Genomic DNA, 15,741 nt, shown 5'->3' on the forward strand with positions numbered 1-15,741 from the left:
TGTATCCTGCATGCAAAATGTTGGTTCGTTCTGTCAATAAATGTATTCTGGATGCAGCATTAGCCATCCTTAGTTCTTTTAAAAAAGATCTTTATTCACTGCTTTTGGTGAGACAGGTACAACCATAATATTTAGTAGATGCAATCTAATTGGATAATTCCTTTGAGGAGTAACTTGTCCTTTAGATATAAAAAAGAAATCAAGATCTCTCTCAGCAATGGCTGTCAACACTTCTGTAAAAACCCTGAGTTTGAGTTTCATGTGTGAGCGGACCAAGGCATAACAGATAGTTACCTGAGCTGCATACCCAAAGGGCATACACCTGAGCAGAGCCATATTTATAAGCTTACATAATGTCCAAATGTTCGCTCTTATGAACTACGTTTACAAATACATAACATTTTAAAGCACTTTATTAACTTTTCTTGGATAAAAACATGTATGTGCAAATATTAGCATTCAAAAGGGCACATTCTACTTGAACAAACAGGGCTTTGTTTATTACACAGGCAGTCAATTTGATGCCTGCAAGCAATGTGGGCTTGGCCTCCCTGAGCTCTAAGTCAGGTTGTGTCAGCTTCGACAGAATGTTCCTGGACAGGATAGGAACCAGTCAAAACCATGATGAGGAGCCTTTCCCTGCTTCTACTTGTAAGCATTACTTTTTTATTTTTTTTATTTCCACTCTGTATGAAAAGAATGTCCTTAATAACATTTATTAAAATAACCCAAAGGGTTTTTAAATAGGGAGCTTTGTTTAGCTCATAAACCAGGAAATAGCATTACATAGTCTATATAGTCAGGCTAAAATTCAAATCTAAATATGCTTAAATCTGCTTTTGTTTAATTTTATGTTGTGTATTACCTTTTTGTCGAAGCACTTCGTGATTTTATATTGACAGGTACTATATAAATAAAGTTTCACTTACTTATGTGTCTTTGCTAGGGTAATAAACATTGACTGGTATGAAAATGCGAGGTGAGGTTTTGCAGACTTTAGATTAGATTTAAATATATTTTTTGCACAAAGGAAAGAACTCATCATTTAAACATTAAAAACCAGATTAACAGATTTAGCGTGTTTGTACTTTGGATGTATATAAACTTTGTTGCCTGTGGAATGCTTTTTCAAATCGTACATTTTCTATGGCTATAGAAATAATGTACATATCTTTCTGTTACGAACTTAGCTGAAACTTTAAAATCTCAAATCTTGATAATTTTCATCATCGTTGTAGATCAAAACATCACTTCTCAGATCCAGCTCCCTCTGATGTTCCTATAGTTCTTCTGTTTGTAGATGTTTCACTTTACTCCTAAAGGAAACTGTTTTTATTGTGCATAGAAAACCTTAATTGTAAAGGTATTTCTGAGTGCACACCCAGATGCTGGACCTCAGATCACCCTCGAGCAGAAATAAACGGGTGTCGCTGTCTGATATGTCTGGTTTCAATGCTTTGAATACTATATTTTTAACTCTGGCTTTCTGTCAAAGATTGACAAAGGTAGCTTGTCTCATACAGAAATCTAAAGCAACAAAGACTCTGCTTTTAAGTTGACTTTACTCCTTCACAGAAGCATCTCAGCTTTGCGTTATCAGCGGTGTATGAACTGTGCCAGCAATATGTATAGTTATAGTATAGTATAATACATAAATGAATTTTACAATTAAAGGTTTATTAAACCTTCACTTACACTTGTCAGGACTCAAGCATTCTACAATTCAATGAATATAATGCTATAATCGAATGCTTTGGTTGACTGTTGTGAATCTAATTTAGCTTTCTTAGTTTTACGTATTAGTGGATGATTTTCTTATGCAGTAATTCTCAAAATTGCATATACCTCTATGAAAAAGATATAGTTCATTAAATAAGCATAAAAGTGAAATTTTCCTTCAGCATTTAGCAAGAAAATGACATAAAAATAAGTCTTGAAATGCACAGAGCACATAGCTAAAACAAGTTCATAACCTAATCTCACACACAGAGTTACAGTATTAAAATCCAAAACACATAAACAAAGCAAGAAAAAACTTTTGTAAAAAGCAGTTAACCAGTTTGGTAAAAGTACTGTCACTATTTCCTTGTTTTTAAAAAGTAATAGCTGAAAGACTAAAATTTTAGCTTTAAAAACACTACAGAAAATGCATACACAATTAAAAGGAGCAGTGAATTAAAAATGATACATTTGCATCCCTGCTGTGCTTTTTATTCTTTTTCTTCCATCTAACGTCTCAGTTTTACAGGTTGCCATGTGTTGAGAAACACCAGTCCCCAGAATGAGGCTGTTTATTTTCCTACAGCTGCTGGATTTTTTTACTCTGATTCTTTCTCTCCTGACCTGGCACATTTGGATTTTACAGACAGAAAAATGGATACAAAAACAATTTTTGTTGACCGGTGCAATTCTAATTTAGATGGCAACCTAAAACGTCAGTATCTCAGTCTTATATTCTAGTTAAAAATTATCTCATGTTGTTTGAAAAGAAGGTAAAGATGAGGCTTTTAACTTTAAACTATCATAAGCTATCTTAAAGGCAAAGGTTGTGCACCATAACCTAAGAATTTGTCTTGCAAATGGAAAATCTGAGTATATGAGCAGTGAATTAACCTTGATAAGTTAGTCACATCACTTTTCTGTATTCTCATTCCATGTAGGTTGCATTAGCAGCCCTGGGAGAGAGTGAAGAGGTTGGCAAGCACCACAGTCGAGCTAAACGGGTAAATTATTGAAAATCTGGAAGCAAATTCCAACAACATTTTCTCTAAACAGGAACTTCTGTAATTGTTTGCTTGATCTGCATGTGGGCTTCTTTAGGAATTCTTGTCACGTTCTAAAAGAAGATGGGTCCTGTCTACAATAGAACTAGAAGAGGAAATGAAGGTGGATTACCCATTCAAAATTTCCCAGGTAAAAAAATCTACTTCTTGTATATGTGGTAAACAGAAAATTCTGTCAGTATCACAGCTCCAAATTAAATCAGGGCTATCACTGCAATAACCTGCCACTAACAGCTTGATTATATGTGTGTCTCTTTTAGATGTTCAATGACAAGACTCAAGGGAAAGAATATAAGTTTGCAATACGTGTAGAAGGTACAGATGATAAACTGTTCAGCATTGATGAAGTAACGGGAAAAGTCTTTGTACATGCACCTGTTGACCGAGAGAAGAAAGCCAGCTATCATGTAAGGAACAATCCATCACTATTAATGTCGCATTGATTTGCAGTCATTGAAAACTCTTATCTGAGTACTTTAATTAACAGATCACATTTGATGTCTTCTATAAATCAACCAATGAAAGAATTGACAGAGAACTAGCTTTTGATGTAGACATAAAAGACATAAACGACAACGCACCAAGGTTCATTGCGATTACGAAAGAAGCCGATGTGAAGGAAAATACGCCATCCGGTAAGTTTAGAAACATACACGTTGTTTAAAAGTGTGCAGATTTTCTGTAAAGTGAAACTTTCATAAATACATGGAACAAAAATAATAAACACTCTGTTAGATGATTTGAAAATAAAATAAAATCGTTGACTACTTTGGTTTTAAAACTCAGCAAAAAGTAAGTTTTATTAATTTCCTAAATACCTTTAGTTAAGGTTGAGGATAACATTTTTATTACTATTAAAATGAGTATTGGCACATAAGCTGTGTATACCTTTGCTTTAATTTTGAATTTTGTTTTTATGAAGTGAATTTCAGGATTTGAAAATACATTTTCACAGAAATGAGAGGAACAAAGATTGAACATTTGTCAGTTACTTTCCTGATATCCTTTGTTCATTTTAAGGTGAGTACCTGGCAGCATCATTGGAGGCCGTAGACGACGATCAGGAAGGAACAGTCAACTCAACAGTCGTGATCACCGTGGATAAACAAATCCCTTCTGAACCAAAGATTGGAATAGTAAACATTTCTGGCAGACTACACCGACTGATATTTGATGGATGTTTTGACTATGATGTAGGACTTTTTTTTTTTTAAAGTAGTGTACAGTTGTTGGAAATTCACACTTAATGCAATTTTTTCTGTAAAGCTAAAATATGTGTTATCGTGTTTTTCAGAAAGTAAAGACTTATTCAATTCTCATTAAAGCATCTGATAAAGGAAACCCACCGCTTTCCAGCACTGCTACTATTAAACTCAATGTTATTGACTCAAACAGCCATCAACCTATTTTTAAGCAGAGACAGGCAAGAATTACTCATGATATCATTTTTTATTTAGTTTTATAATTTGTGAATTCAGCTAAATTTGTAATTTCTTAATCTTTTTAGTACAAAACTGAGGCTGTGGAAATGACCATCAATGAAACCATTTTAAGAGTTGCAGTAGAGGACAAGGATACTCCCAACACTGATGGCTGGCGAGCCAAGTACTTCTTTATCAGCGGCAATGAAGATGGACTTTACAAAGTTACCACTGACCCCAAAACAAACGAGGGGGTTATCGGTATTGTCAAGGTAACTGTTTCACCACACCTTTCTGACAATGTTCATTCAAAGTAGACTAAACTATAGGTCCACTAATCTTTAACCATAAGTTTTATAAAAACTAACTGAGCACCTAAACCTGTGTCTTCTTCAGGAGAAGAATTTTGAAATACACACTTTGGTAAATCTGCGAATCGGAGTTGAGAACGTTGAACCAATATCTGTCTGTAAAGATGGAAAATTAATAACAGATTCAAAGAAGGTTCCACCCCAAGATTCTGTTAACATCACAGTGAAAATGATTGACACTAATGATGCCCCAGTGTTCGAAAAATATACAGATGATGTGTACCATACGGAGGAATCAGAGCCAGGACAAGTGCTGTATAATCCTAACGTTCATGATATTGACTCCTCTAAATTCAGGTAAGGTCTCTACGAAACTGCATTTCTGTTCAGCATTTTGGGCTAATTTGTCTGTTTAGCAGTAAAAGCACTCATAAAGGCAAGTACTGATTGCAACACTACTAGCTTATATCTGATAAGCACCTAAGTAAGAAATATGCAAAACAAAAAACAAAAAACTAAAACTAACCAAACTTGCAAAATGTGGTAATTCAAGTTTTAGGAAGAGAGAAAGATTTTAACAAGAATACAAACATTAATATTTCAGTACTGTACCTGATTTAAGGTATACATGTTATAACACCAGGCCCCTCTACCAGGTCCAACTCCCCAACACCTCTCTGGGCTGGTCTGACTACAGTGTGTTGGTTCAGTTTGCTGGTCTTATAACTATATCAATAGGAGTGAGACAATGCTACACTTAATTCTCTTTTACTAATAAGCTTGTATGGTTGAATATTCATGCAGCCTTAAGGGTTTGTTTCATTCGACTTTGCTTGGACTATTTTTCTTCCGAAAATCAAAATCACCTACTGCCTGATTTTCCCAACTGTGACCAGGTTCAAACTGATAGAAGACCCTGCTAATTGGGTGACTGTTGATGAAAAAACTGGAAAAATCACAACAATCGAGAAGATGGATAGAGAGTCACCCTTTGTTGATGAGAACAATATTTACAGAATTGTTATTGCTGCCATTGATGATGGTATGATAAGGCACTTCTGAAATTTTTCAACTACAATTAAAAGGCGTCATTGATTAATAAATAAACTGAACTGAAAATTTTTTTTTGCTGTCGTTTTCCAGGTTCTCCTCCAGCCACAAGTACATGCACCATCAAGGTCCACCTCGGGGATATCAATGATAACACTCCTACACTGGTCAACAAGACTATTATTATGTGTGTAAATAAAGTTGACAAGATCTTGGTGCGTGCTCAGGATGCTGATGCTGACCCATACAGTGGGCCCTTCATCTTCTTCTTGGGAGATGATAAAACTGCGAGCAAGCTCTGGAAAGTAGATCCTGCCTATGGTTGGTTCACCTTTTAATCCTTACCACTAAAACCACAATATACTTGTAGCTGGGTTAAAAATATTAATTTAATTTAATTTTTTTGTAATCAACAGGTGAAGAGGTTGCTCTTGTTAGTCTGAAGACTCTTCCCTATGGCAACTACTCTGTGCCACTGGTGATTCAGGACCAGCAGAATGAGCTTGCAGCGGAGACTGTTCATGTGGAGGTGTGTGAGTGTAATAAAGGCAATGTTTGCCGCCCCCGGAAGCCTGTGTCAATTGGCCTTGGTGGAGCTGCCATAGGACTAATATTTGCAGGACTGCTTCTGTTTCTGAGTGAGTATTAGATGATATCCAATCAATCAATCAATCTATCTATCTATCTATCTATCTATCTATCTATCTATCTATCTATCTATCTATCTATCTATCTATCTATCTATCTATCTATCTATCTATCTATCTATCTATCTATCTATCTATCTATCTATCTATCTATCTATCTATCTATCTATCTATCTATCTATCTATCTATCTATCTATCTATCTATCTATCTATCTATCTATCTATCTATCTATCTATCTATCTATCTATCTATCTATCTATCTATCTATCTATCTATCTATCTATCTATCTATCTATCTATCTATCTATCTATCTATCTATCTATCTATCTATCTATCTATCTATCTATCTATCTATCTATCTATCTATCTATCTATCTATCTATCTATCTATCTATCTATCTATCTATCTATCTATCTATCTATCTATCTATCTATCTATCTATCTATCTATCTATCTATCTATCTATCTATCTATCTATCTATCTATCTATCTATCTATCTATCTATCTATCTATCTATCTATCTATCTATCTATCTATCTATCTATCTATCATCTATTAGAGAGAAAATGTATATATGATTAAAAGCACTTAAAATGTCTTAGTGAACATTTACTTTAGAACTATTTTACTGATTCAACTGAAAACATGCATAAGTTCTGTTTCTCTACACATTCTATCACAAATTCTTTGTAATTAGTTTTAAATTTGGATGTAAACATAAATGGCTCATTGACATCAGCAGTCCTGGCCAGCTTCTCTTGTACAACCGCTGCTCTCCCTACTTCTCTCTTCTCCTACAAAACCAAAAGAAATGCTATGCTGCTGTATATACGTATATCGTACCTGCCGAAATAAATTAGATGCGTTCTTATTCATACATTTACATCCATTTAACTTTATGTTAACACAAATTTAACCTATGGGATATATAATTTAGTCCAAAATCACCTTTAAAGGAAAATTGAATTTGTAAACTCTGTTCTCAAAGTATTTTAATGTCTCCATAGTATTACTCTTCCATTTCACATGGGAAACAGTAAGAATCCCAAATTATATGGACAATGATGAAGGCCATCAGACACTTGTGAGTTACAACCAAGAAGGAGGGGGCGCTGAATGCAAGGTAAGTTGTGAAGTGACTGGTCTGACTAAAGAGAAACTGTACCCTATTTCAGGAGAAGGGGTTGCTAAAAATGTGACTAGTCCTACTTAAACAGTTCCCTTTTAACCTTTTTTCATCAAAAAAGGTTAAACATTTAGGCTCATATCTTTGTGTCATTCACTCTAATCTGTGTATGTTGTGAGGCAACATCTTTGGACTTTGTTGTGGTTTTATGTTCTGGCTTTAGTTTGGTTTTGTAGTCATCATTGTTTGTTTATTTCCTGCCTCCTAGTGTTTGTTGTTTTCTCTCCCTTCATTCCTAGTTCCTTTAGCGGTCTCTTTTCTATTACTTGTTATGGTTTTCTTATGATTATGACTATTATTATGTTTGTTGTTTTTCTAGTTCCCTTGTCTTCCTTGTAGTTTCTAGTTTAGTTTCCCATTTAGTATATCTGTGTTTATTTATGTTTAGGTATTTGTTCACCTGCGCTCTTTGTTTACTAGTTTATTTTCTCTGTTCCTCCTCGTCCTGGTTCCCTTTCTGTGGTTTAGGTTTTGATTATTTACAGTCAGGGTTTCTTTATGGGTTCTTTGTTAATTATTAGGTTTTGGTATTTCTTCTATTTCCTTTAGTTTCTCAGTTTGCTTTAGTTAATGATTATTCTAGGTTCTTATGTTTCTTTTGGTTTATTATCTTCGTCCATAGTTTTGCTTTGATCTGTTTTCTCTGAGTTTTGTTATTTAGTTTTGTTTTTGCAGTCAGGTTCCTTTGGTTATGTTACTGTCTGGCTTCCCTTATGTTTTCCCCTCTGGATTTATGTTTAGGTTTAGCTCGCGTGTTTCGTTTTGTTTCTAGCCTTGTCACCTTAGCAACTATTCACATTCCCTCAGTTCTCTACAGCCTGGTCGACACCTGAATTTCATCTCCCCTGATTTTCTATCTCTCATTCTCATTGGTCCATACTCCACTTCCCTCTGTTCATAAGCTCTCTGTTCTTGTTTGTTCCTCGCTGGTTCCTTCCGTTCACTACTCTCGACTATGTTCAGAGTTTTCCATGTACCTGCAGAGTCTACCTTTTGTTACGTTTTGGATTTCGACTATGTTTGCACCTCCGGTGTTCTTTGCTTCACTTTTTGAAGAACTTTGGAATTAAAGCTTAAGCTTTTCTACAACATGCTGCTGCTAAGCTCTTGTTTGCACTTTGGCCACTCTAAACCTCAGAACGCGACAGTGCATACAATTAGAGTGGAATGATATGAATTTCATTTATTGTGTATTTCTGAATTATTGGAAATGAATTGGACCAGTTGTTTTTGTAAAATGCCTTCAGTTGACATTTGTTGTGAATTGGTGTTATATAAATAACTTAAACTGAATGGAGAGTCTGACCCAGTGATTATGATGCACTTCTACAGCAAACACATAACTCTTTCACCCTGCTCTTTTTTTTGCCAGGATATGCCCAACATCTATATACCAATGAGTTTTAAGAGTGTCACAGATAGCCTCCAGCAGGGCAACATGCAGGTACTTGCCACCAGCTTTAGTTGTTCATTCTTGTTTAAGCCTTAAATTTATCACAAATGTTTGTGATTACCATTTGTCTGAATGACAGCTGTAATAAAGTTGCGTTATATTTTTCAGCTAGATCACAGGAATGTTTTGAAGGCTCTGGTATTTAGATAGTTGTTTCCAAAAAAAAGCATAGTTTTCAAAGGATTATGGGTTCAAAACTAAGCGTTGTCATGTGTAATACAATGAAAATTGCAGGCACATCATTTTAAAACATTCTATGCTTTTAAAAATAACCTGGTGATTAAATAATTTTGACAGAATATCTCTATAAGTATCAACATTGCTACATTACATTAATAAATTATACGGACAATTTCCAATATTGACATAAATATCCAATTCCATTCAAAATAAATTTCCTCAAACATACCTAAATCTGAATAAAGCTTTTTTTGTAAAGGGATTTACAAGAATCCCTTCACAAAAATACACATAACACATACAGTTAAAACATAAAATATCTATTCCTAAAATACCAAAATTCACACAGAATTTTCAAAGATTTTAAAATATTAATTTAATATTTTACATTTTCATTGCCTCACGACTTAAAAAAAAAAAAAAATCAATAAACACGAAATCCACATATTTTACATTTTGTTTCCTGCCCATTTGTAACAAAAGGATTTGTACTCCAGTCTCTGCTTAACGGTAGTACCTACACTATCCACCAGAGGACATAAGAAAAGTATAGCATTCAATCCAGCAGCTTTTTAGAAAGTAAAAACCTTTTTAAACAGTTAGAGGTCTCAGAATACGCTTTTCATATATGAGACGTTTGGCATTATAAATGTGATTGTTAATAGAAATACTAAAGTAATTAAGTTTATTTCATGTGACAATAACTTTTTAAATGAAATTAAGTATTGAGTGTAATTCAGGAAACCTTTTATACATTATTTAAAGTAATAAATCCTATTGCATATTTTCATCTTTCAAATTTGCTAAAGTGCTTTTCCTAATTCTACATGTGAGTACCTGCTTTATTTATTTGCTGTCTTCAACTAGAACTCAGAGACAGCCTCCGAAAGCATGTATAATATGGATATGTACAGCCCAAGGATATCCGATGTAAGTAACCAAAGCCTAAATATTCTCCTTTGGATCAAAGCTTGAGTAAATTAAATTTTATCTTCTATTGGTACATGCAGCTCTTTATATATGCTATGCCTTTGGACAGTAATTTAACTTTACCATAATATATGTCCACAGATATACTCAAACCTGAACACAAAGGAGTCTCAGCAGTTGAGAAGTTTGAGCTATAATCGGCGTTCCACAGTGAGTGATTATGGCTCTCATCTGGTTTTTCTCAGTGACTGTGTGAAATGTATGGTGCTGTGTCACTGCTACTGTTTGTGAATGTTGAGTTGCACACTGCAAGCTTTGATCCACAAGATGGTGCAGTTTGAAACAGTGCCAATTGGAAGTTTTTATTTTTGTTCCAGACTCAATATGACAGAGTTATAACGTATATGTACACAAAGTTAGCATTTGCTAATAAAAAAAATCCTACAAATAATCAAGTTTCATAAAGGGATACTTAACCAATTTTGCATATTTCTACATTTCTGCTGCTCTCTACTGTACAATTACCTGATAATGGTTTTAAAGTATTTGATTACTAACTTTTTTTAACTGCAGTAAAAAAAAAACAATTTTATATTTAAAATGTAATCGTATTGTGCTTGGTGAGAAAAATTAGGATACAAAAAAAAAAATCCTGCATCAAAAAAAAAAAAAAGAAAATCTGTCAGTGTGGGTGCAGATGTGCTTATTTTGTGATTTCAGTGACTAAATGGTATAAAAAGTTAAAAGATTTAACTAAAGGGTGTTTTTGTTTTCTTAACTCAGACCTCCACAATTTCAACCAGCAGGAGGAGCACATTTCACGTAAGCGGACCACTTGCATTTTATCTCATTAAACACATTTTACCTCATTAAAACAACAAACCTCGATTAATTTTGTTAGGATGTTTATAATAAACCAACACCAAGCGGTATATACAAGCTAAATAAAAGGTAAAAGATACATGGTTTTCAAAATGTAGAAAAAACATCTATAGAATTGTTTTTAGCACTATTTAGTATTATACCCCTAGATAAAATCCTGTATACCCAATTACATTCAGTAGTCCCTATTAGTAAATAGGATCTGCTTGTGTGTAATTAACCTAACCTTAGTACAAATTGAACTTTTTTGTTAAGGCCTTGTTTACATTAGTGAATTAGTAGCATCATGAAGACCAACAAACACACCAGAGAGTTAAAGGTCTTGAATACATTGTATATAGTATAATAATTTGTGTACATTTTCTTTTGGCAGAACGACTCATACCGCAGCCATTCTATGGATTGCTGGTCAGATGCTAATGTTGAATACCTTGATTCGGTAAGAGTGCTTTATCTCACACATCATACAGATGACCACTTTGTATGTTCTCCAATAACTTATAAGGCACTTCAGTGATGGTCAGATCAAATAAAGTTTACTGGCCACAGATTTACAGAGTTAAATCAAACAGTAGGGCATGTGATTACACATTACAATTACATTTATTTCAGTCTATGATCACAATAAGCACGATTACTGAATTCCTGATGGAGCCATAAAAAACATAGCTAAGTGCCAAGAATACAACAGTTTAAATTTAGTTTGGAAGGGTTTTAGATTAATGTAAATGTGACATTTCTTTCTGTTTTAAATCACACAGCGAATTACAAAGTTTATTGAAATGGAGAGTGAGCAAGATAACCGTATCGTGGTTTATGAAGATGAGGGGGAGATCGGCAGTTGTCAATCATTGGATGATCTTTCATTTGACAGCGATGAGGATTTTAGCTTTCTGGACTATCTGAAGCCACAATTCAACACCTTGGGAAAGACGTGTAGTACGCACTTAGATCAAGTAAAGAGATCTAAGCTTTAAAAAAACACTGGAATGAAACATTGATCCCAAATTGGTCACTCATACCTTTTAGTTTGCTGTTAAAGACTGATGCCAATGGACTTTCTGAGAAGTGTATCAACAGAATAGCTGGATTTTGTACATAATGTACACATCATATCTTTAAATTCAGATGCTGTGTACATGAATTTGTCCATGACACAGGCATTGTGAGGTAGCAGCTGCAGTTTGCTCGCTGCCATATGCAACAGGTCAGGCTCTGTTGATCATGAAAAGTTGAGTTTCGTTAGAAATTTGATTCTTGTTTGTTTATTACTGGTCTAAAGTGAGGAGAGTTAGTTTTATTTAGGAGCCCTTATTAGTTGTGGTGTTTTGGATGTAATTTTAGACACCTAACAATTACACTTGTGGAAACTGGGATTTTTTTGAAAATAACTTTTATAGTATATTATCTTTTTGTAAATAGCCCTTTATGAGCATCAACACAAATACTTTGTAAAGTCATTAAACTGTAAACTTGTTCATGCAATATTGAGGCTCTGGTGGGGAACGCATGCTAAAGATTTGACAAAAAATCCTTTATTGCTACTTTTGTTATATAAGCATTTTTACAATCCTTGCCTGATTTTTTTTTTTAATAAAAATATTAATATAGTTGTATTAAAGGAATTTATAATTAACATTACTAAGAAATATGTTCACAACAAGTCAATGTGAAAGTATTACCCTTTTGTGTCAGTTACCATATGATCTAAAAGAGCATTTAAAATGGGTCGTTTTGTGTTATTGGCTCATTAAAGCTGCAGAGAGTTCTGAGGAAATGGTGTAGCCTGAAAGTTTGAACAAGCACACCTCCCCTTGCTGTCTGCTGTGTTACAGCCATCCCTCCACAGCAGAGCCTGGTGTGAACGAGCAGGGTAGTAAGCAGGGCAACCGATGACAGCGAATAAACAGCTATGGCACATTCACTGGTAGGGACAAAACATCAACAATATGCTTTACATTGACTATGGCCTGCCCATACTTTGACTACAAACTAGGTCCTCAAATTATTAGCACAGCGCCATTAGCACAGCTGCAGCTCACCGACACCGGGGGAGGGTTGTGAGCAGGGAGCACACAAGCGTGACTGACAGTGCTAAGAGATTCCTCTGGGCTCTGATTGGTTGTTTCTGACTGGGAGCACTGCATTTCTACAAATGCCAGTAAGTAGGACCGCTGGGAGGAACCAGAGGAGTTTGATTTTTTCAAATCTGTCTCACATTGTATTACAGTATGTCAGGACACGACAGTTTTAACAAAAATGTAAAGGGTCATTTCTCCCCATGGCCTATTTATTTCATAATGTCAATTTTTAACTGAATGATTTGGCCTGTCAATCAGGGGAAACAGGGCGGAACCAGTTTTTTGATTGGGCTACTCCTTTACCAAGATAGACACAATCCCACACCAAGTATCAAGTTAGGGCTGAAGGTGCAATTCAAATAGGGCTGACTTTTAAAAAATGTAATTTTGAAGAAAAAAAAACCAAAAAAGAACTGGCTAGAATTATATAAAAAAAACTAAAAATAGGCTCAACAATAATTTCAATTCTTAGGTAAAAATTCTATATAAAAATTATTTTATATTATAAAGCTGATTCTTAATGGAACATGACAGATATAATAATGAGCTAAAAATTTAATATGCATTCATTTATTTCACAATTTCATTATCACACTACATGTTTATCTATTATTTATTGATGTAGATACTTATTTCATAATGTTTCATTTATTCATTTAATTTTGAGCACTTTGGCGATCCACAGTAATGCTACCAAGAATGCAATAGAGGGTAGGTAATAGAGGGTAGATAGAGGTAAACATAAAAAATGGGAACATAAATAATGGCACACAATGCATAAAAAGAAGAAGTATTCTTTTATTTCCTTAGGTCAAAATGTGGCTGCTTTAGTAAATTTATCAATACAGAACTTACTTAGAAATGGGCTTAACTGTTTTTGGATTTTTTTTGTACATTTAGAGTTGTGCTTACATCCTTCACAAGCTATTGCTCTAACCAGGCATTCATGGTATTCTGTTCAAAGCAGCTTTATTTTGATAAATTAGGTTGACATTTCACTCTAGTAGTAAGTCTTGTTGTTTTAATAGAAACCATAAACAATTTGCCTGTATACAGTCCTTTGCATTTTCTACTTTGATGTTTTTCATTGGTGTCTAATATGGAAAACTGACAATAAAGTTTGTAGTTCTGGATTTGTATTTCTAAAAAAAAAAAAAAACAATAAATTTTTTTAAGTAAAAAAGGGAGTTATTTCAATCAGTAAATTTTATTTAGATAGAAGACATGGTAAGATTTCAGTAGTCATGATAAATAAAGCAGGAGGCAGGTCTATGATAGAAGCAAAACTGAACTGGATGCAGTTTATTTTACAGCTCTTCTGGATATTTTGGAAAATCTTTCCTCTAAGGTCATTTGCTTCATACTCCTCCTTGGTCTGTTCTGCTACCACAAGGATGCTACAGAGTAGAAGATGCAAATTGCCATTAAAGTCAACAAAAGGTTGATCTTTAATACATCCAGAAAAACAGGTTAGAAGCATATATTATGAATTACAAAAGTAATTCTACTCAGCTTGTAAAAAATGAACAGCTTCTTCCCTGGTGGCCTCTCATGTTAAGTTTTGTAAGTGTTGAATCACCACAGTGCACCAGCTGTCATTGGGAGTTTGTTTACTTCCAGTTTGAACTGACAAAGCCTGTAATCTACTATCATCTCAAAACACAGAGTATGCCAAGTTCAGACTTGTCTGATGGAATTTGCAAACCGCCAAGTTTCTTATGTTTTGATTAAGTAATGTGATCTGCTATCTTCCTGTTATTGTTCAGATAGTTTTTCAACAGAATTTGTCTGCAGGCTCCCTGCCTCACCCACTGAATGGGGTGGAGGAGCACGGAAAATCGGGTTTATGAGTTATAATTTAATCTAATTTAATAACTTAAGTGATATAACTTAATAATTTAAGTAATCTCATTAAATATTTTTACACTAGCATTAAACAAATTCTGTCAAGTAAAGAAAAACTGTTAAAAAGCTGCAAAACCTAACTATTATTTCAGAGGAGGTGGGTGTCTTGTTTCTCCTCCAGGTCCAGCAAATAGTGGAGTCAGGTTACGATATAATAAAAGCAGGTATTAACTTTTTACACGTTTACGTTTATCTGATGTGGAGATAAACTGCGTAATGATTGTGATCTAGCTAAAATATATTGGACAATAAAAAGGCAAACTACAGTGAAAAGTCCTGCTTTTAGCAAGCAGATGCCATGCAGGTGGGAGTTATGGTGTGGTGAAGAGAGTAATATGCAAATCCAAACCTCTGTTTTATGAAGCAACATGGCATATTTTTCTGGCTTCTCTCCATTAAAATACAAAACATGAAGCATAGAATATATAAAGGTTTGATTTTTTAAAGACACCTCAACCTATGGCAGAAACAAGAGATAAACACAGTAAGAGAACCACATCAAAAAGCAAGCTAACATATATACTTTTGACTTCAGAGAGGGTAATCATTGTAAGAAGAGCAAAGTTATTTTTAAACAATAATGATAAGAAAGAAAAAAAAAAAAATTATAGAGCAGAGAAATATGTATTGTACATCACTAACCATGTAGTCTATGGATCCAGTTTCCAAAAGTATTACATGAGCACTCTCTGTTTCCTTCCAAACCAGTTTGGTGTTTTGTAAACTTAGCTGTTTGTCTTTTTCTGACTCACACTTTTCCTATGCAGGTCCTGTCTGGGTACACACGCAATCCTTTTCTCTTTAGAATTGATTTCATCAAGGCTATGGGTAATGGGTATCAAAGGTCATTTTAGAATGAAAATGCCATGGTTTTGTGAGTTTTGGCATGTGTTAACAGACAGAGTCA

General features: G+C 34.3%; 1 protein-coding gene across 1 annotated transcript; it reads left to right on the forward strand.

Annotated features, from left to right (window-relative positions):
• Positions 1–558: 558 nt before the first annotated feature.
• cdh26.1 (cadherin 26, tandem duplicate 1) lies at positions 559–14,062 on the forward strand. The gene is made up of 19 exons (XM_047389369.1): positions 559–651; positions 2,661–2,723; positions 2,821–2,913; positions 3,044–3,190; positions 3,271–3,418; positions 3,804–3,976; positions 4,078–4,206; positions 4,291–4,476; positions 4,601–4,872; positions 5,412–5,557; positions 5,659–5,886; positions 5,982–6,203; positions 7,225–7,340; positions 8,776–8,847; positions 9,904–9,966; positions 10,108–10,176; positions 10,750–10,788; positions 11,222–11,287; positions 11,610–14,062. Exons 1-19 carry the CDS (start codon positions 622–624, stop codon positions 11,823–11,825), a joined length of 2,478 nt encoding a protein of 825 aa, XP_047245325.1. The 5' UTR covers positions 559–621; the 3' UTR covers positions 11,826–14,062.
• Positions 14,063–15,741: the final 1,679 nt, after the last annotated feature.

The sequence above is a fragment of the Girardinichthys multiradiatus genome, chromosome 1, assembly GCF_021462225.1.
Source record: "Girardinichthys multiradiatus isolate DD_20200921_A chromosome 1, DD_fGirMul_XY1, whole genome shotgun sequence".
Taxonomy (NCBI): Eukaryota; Metazoa; Chordata; class Actinopteri; order Cyprinodontiformes; family Goodeidae; genus Girardinichthys; species Girardinichthys multiradiatus.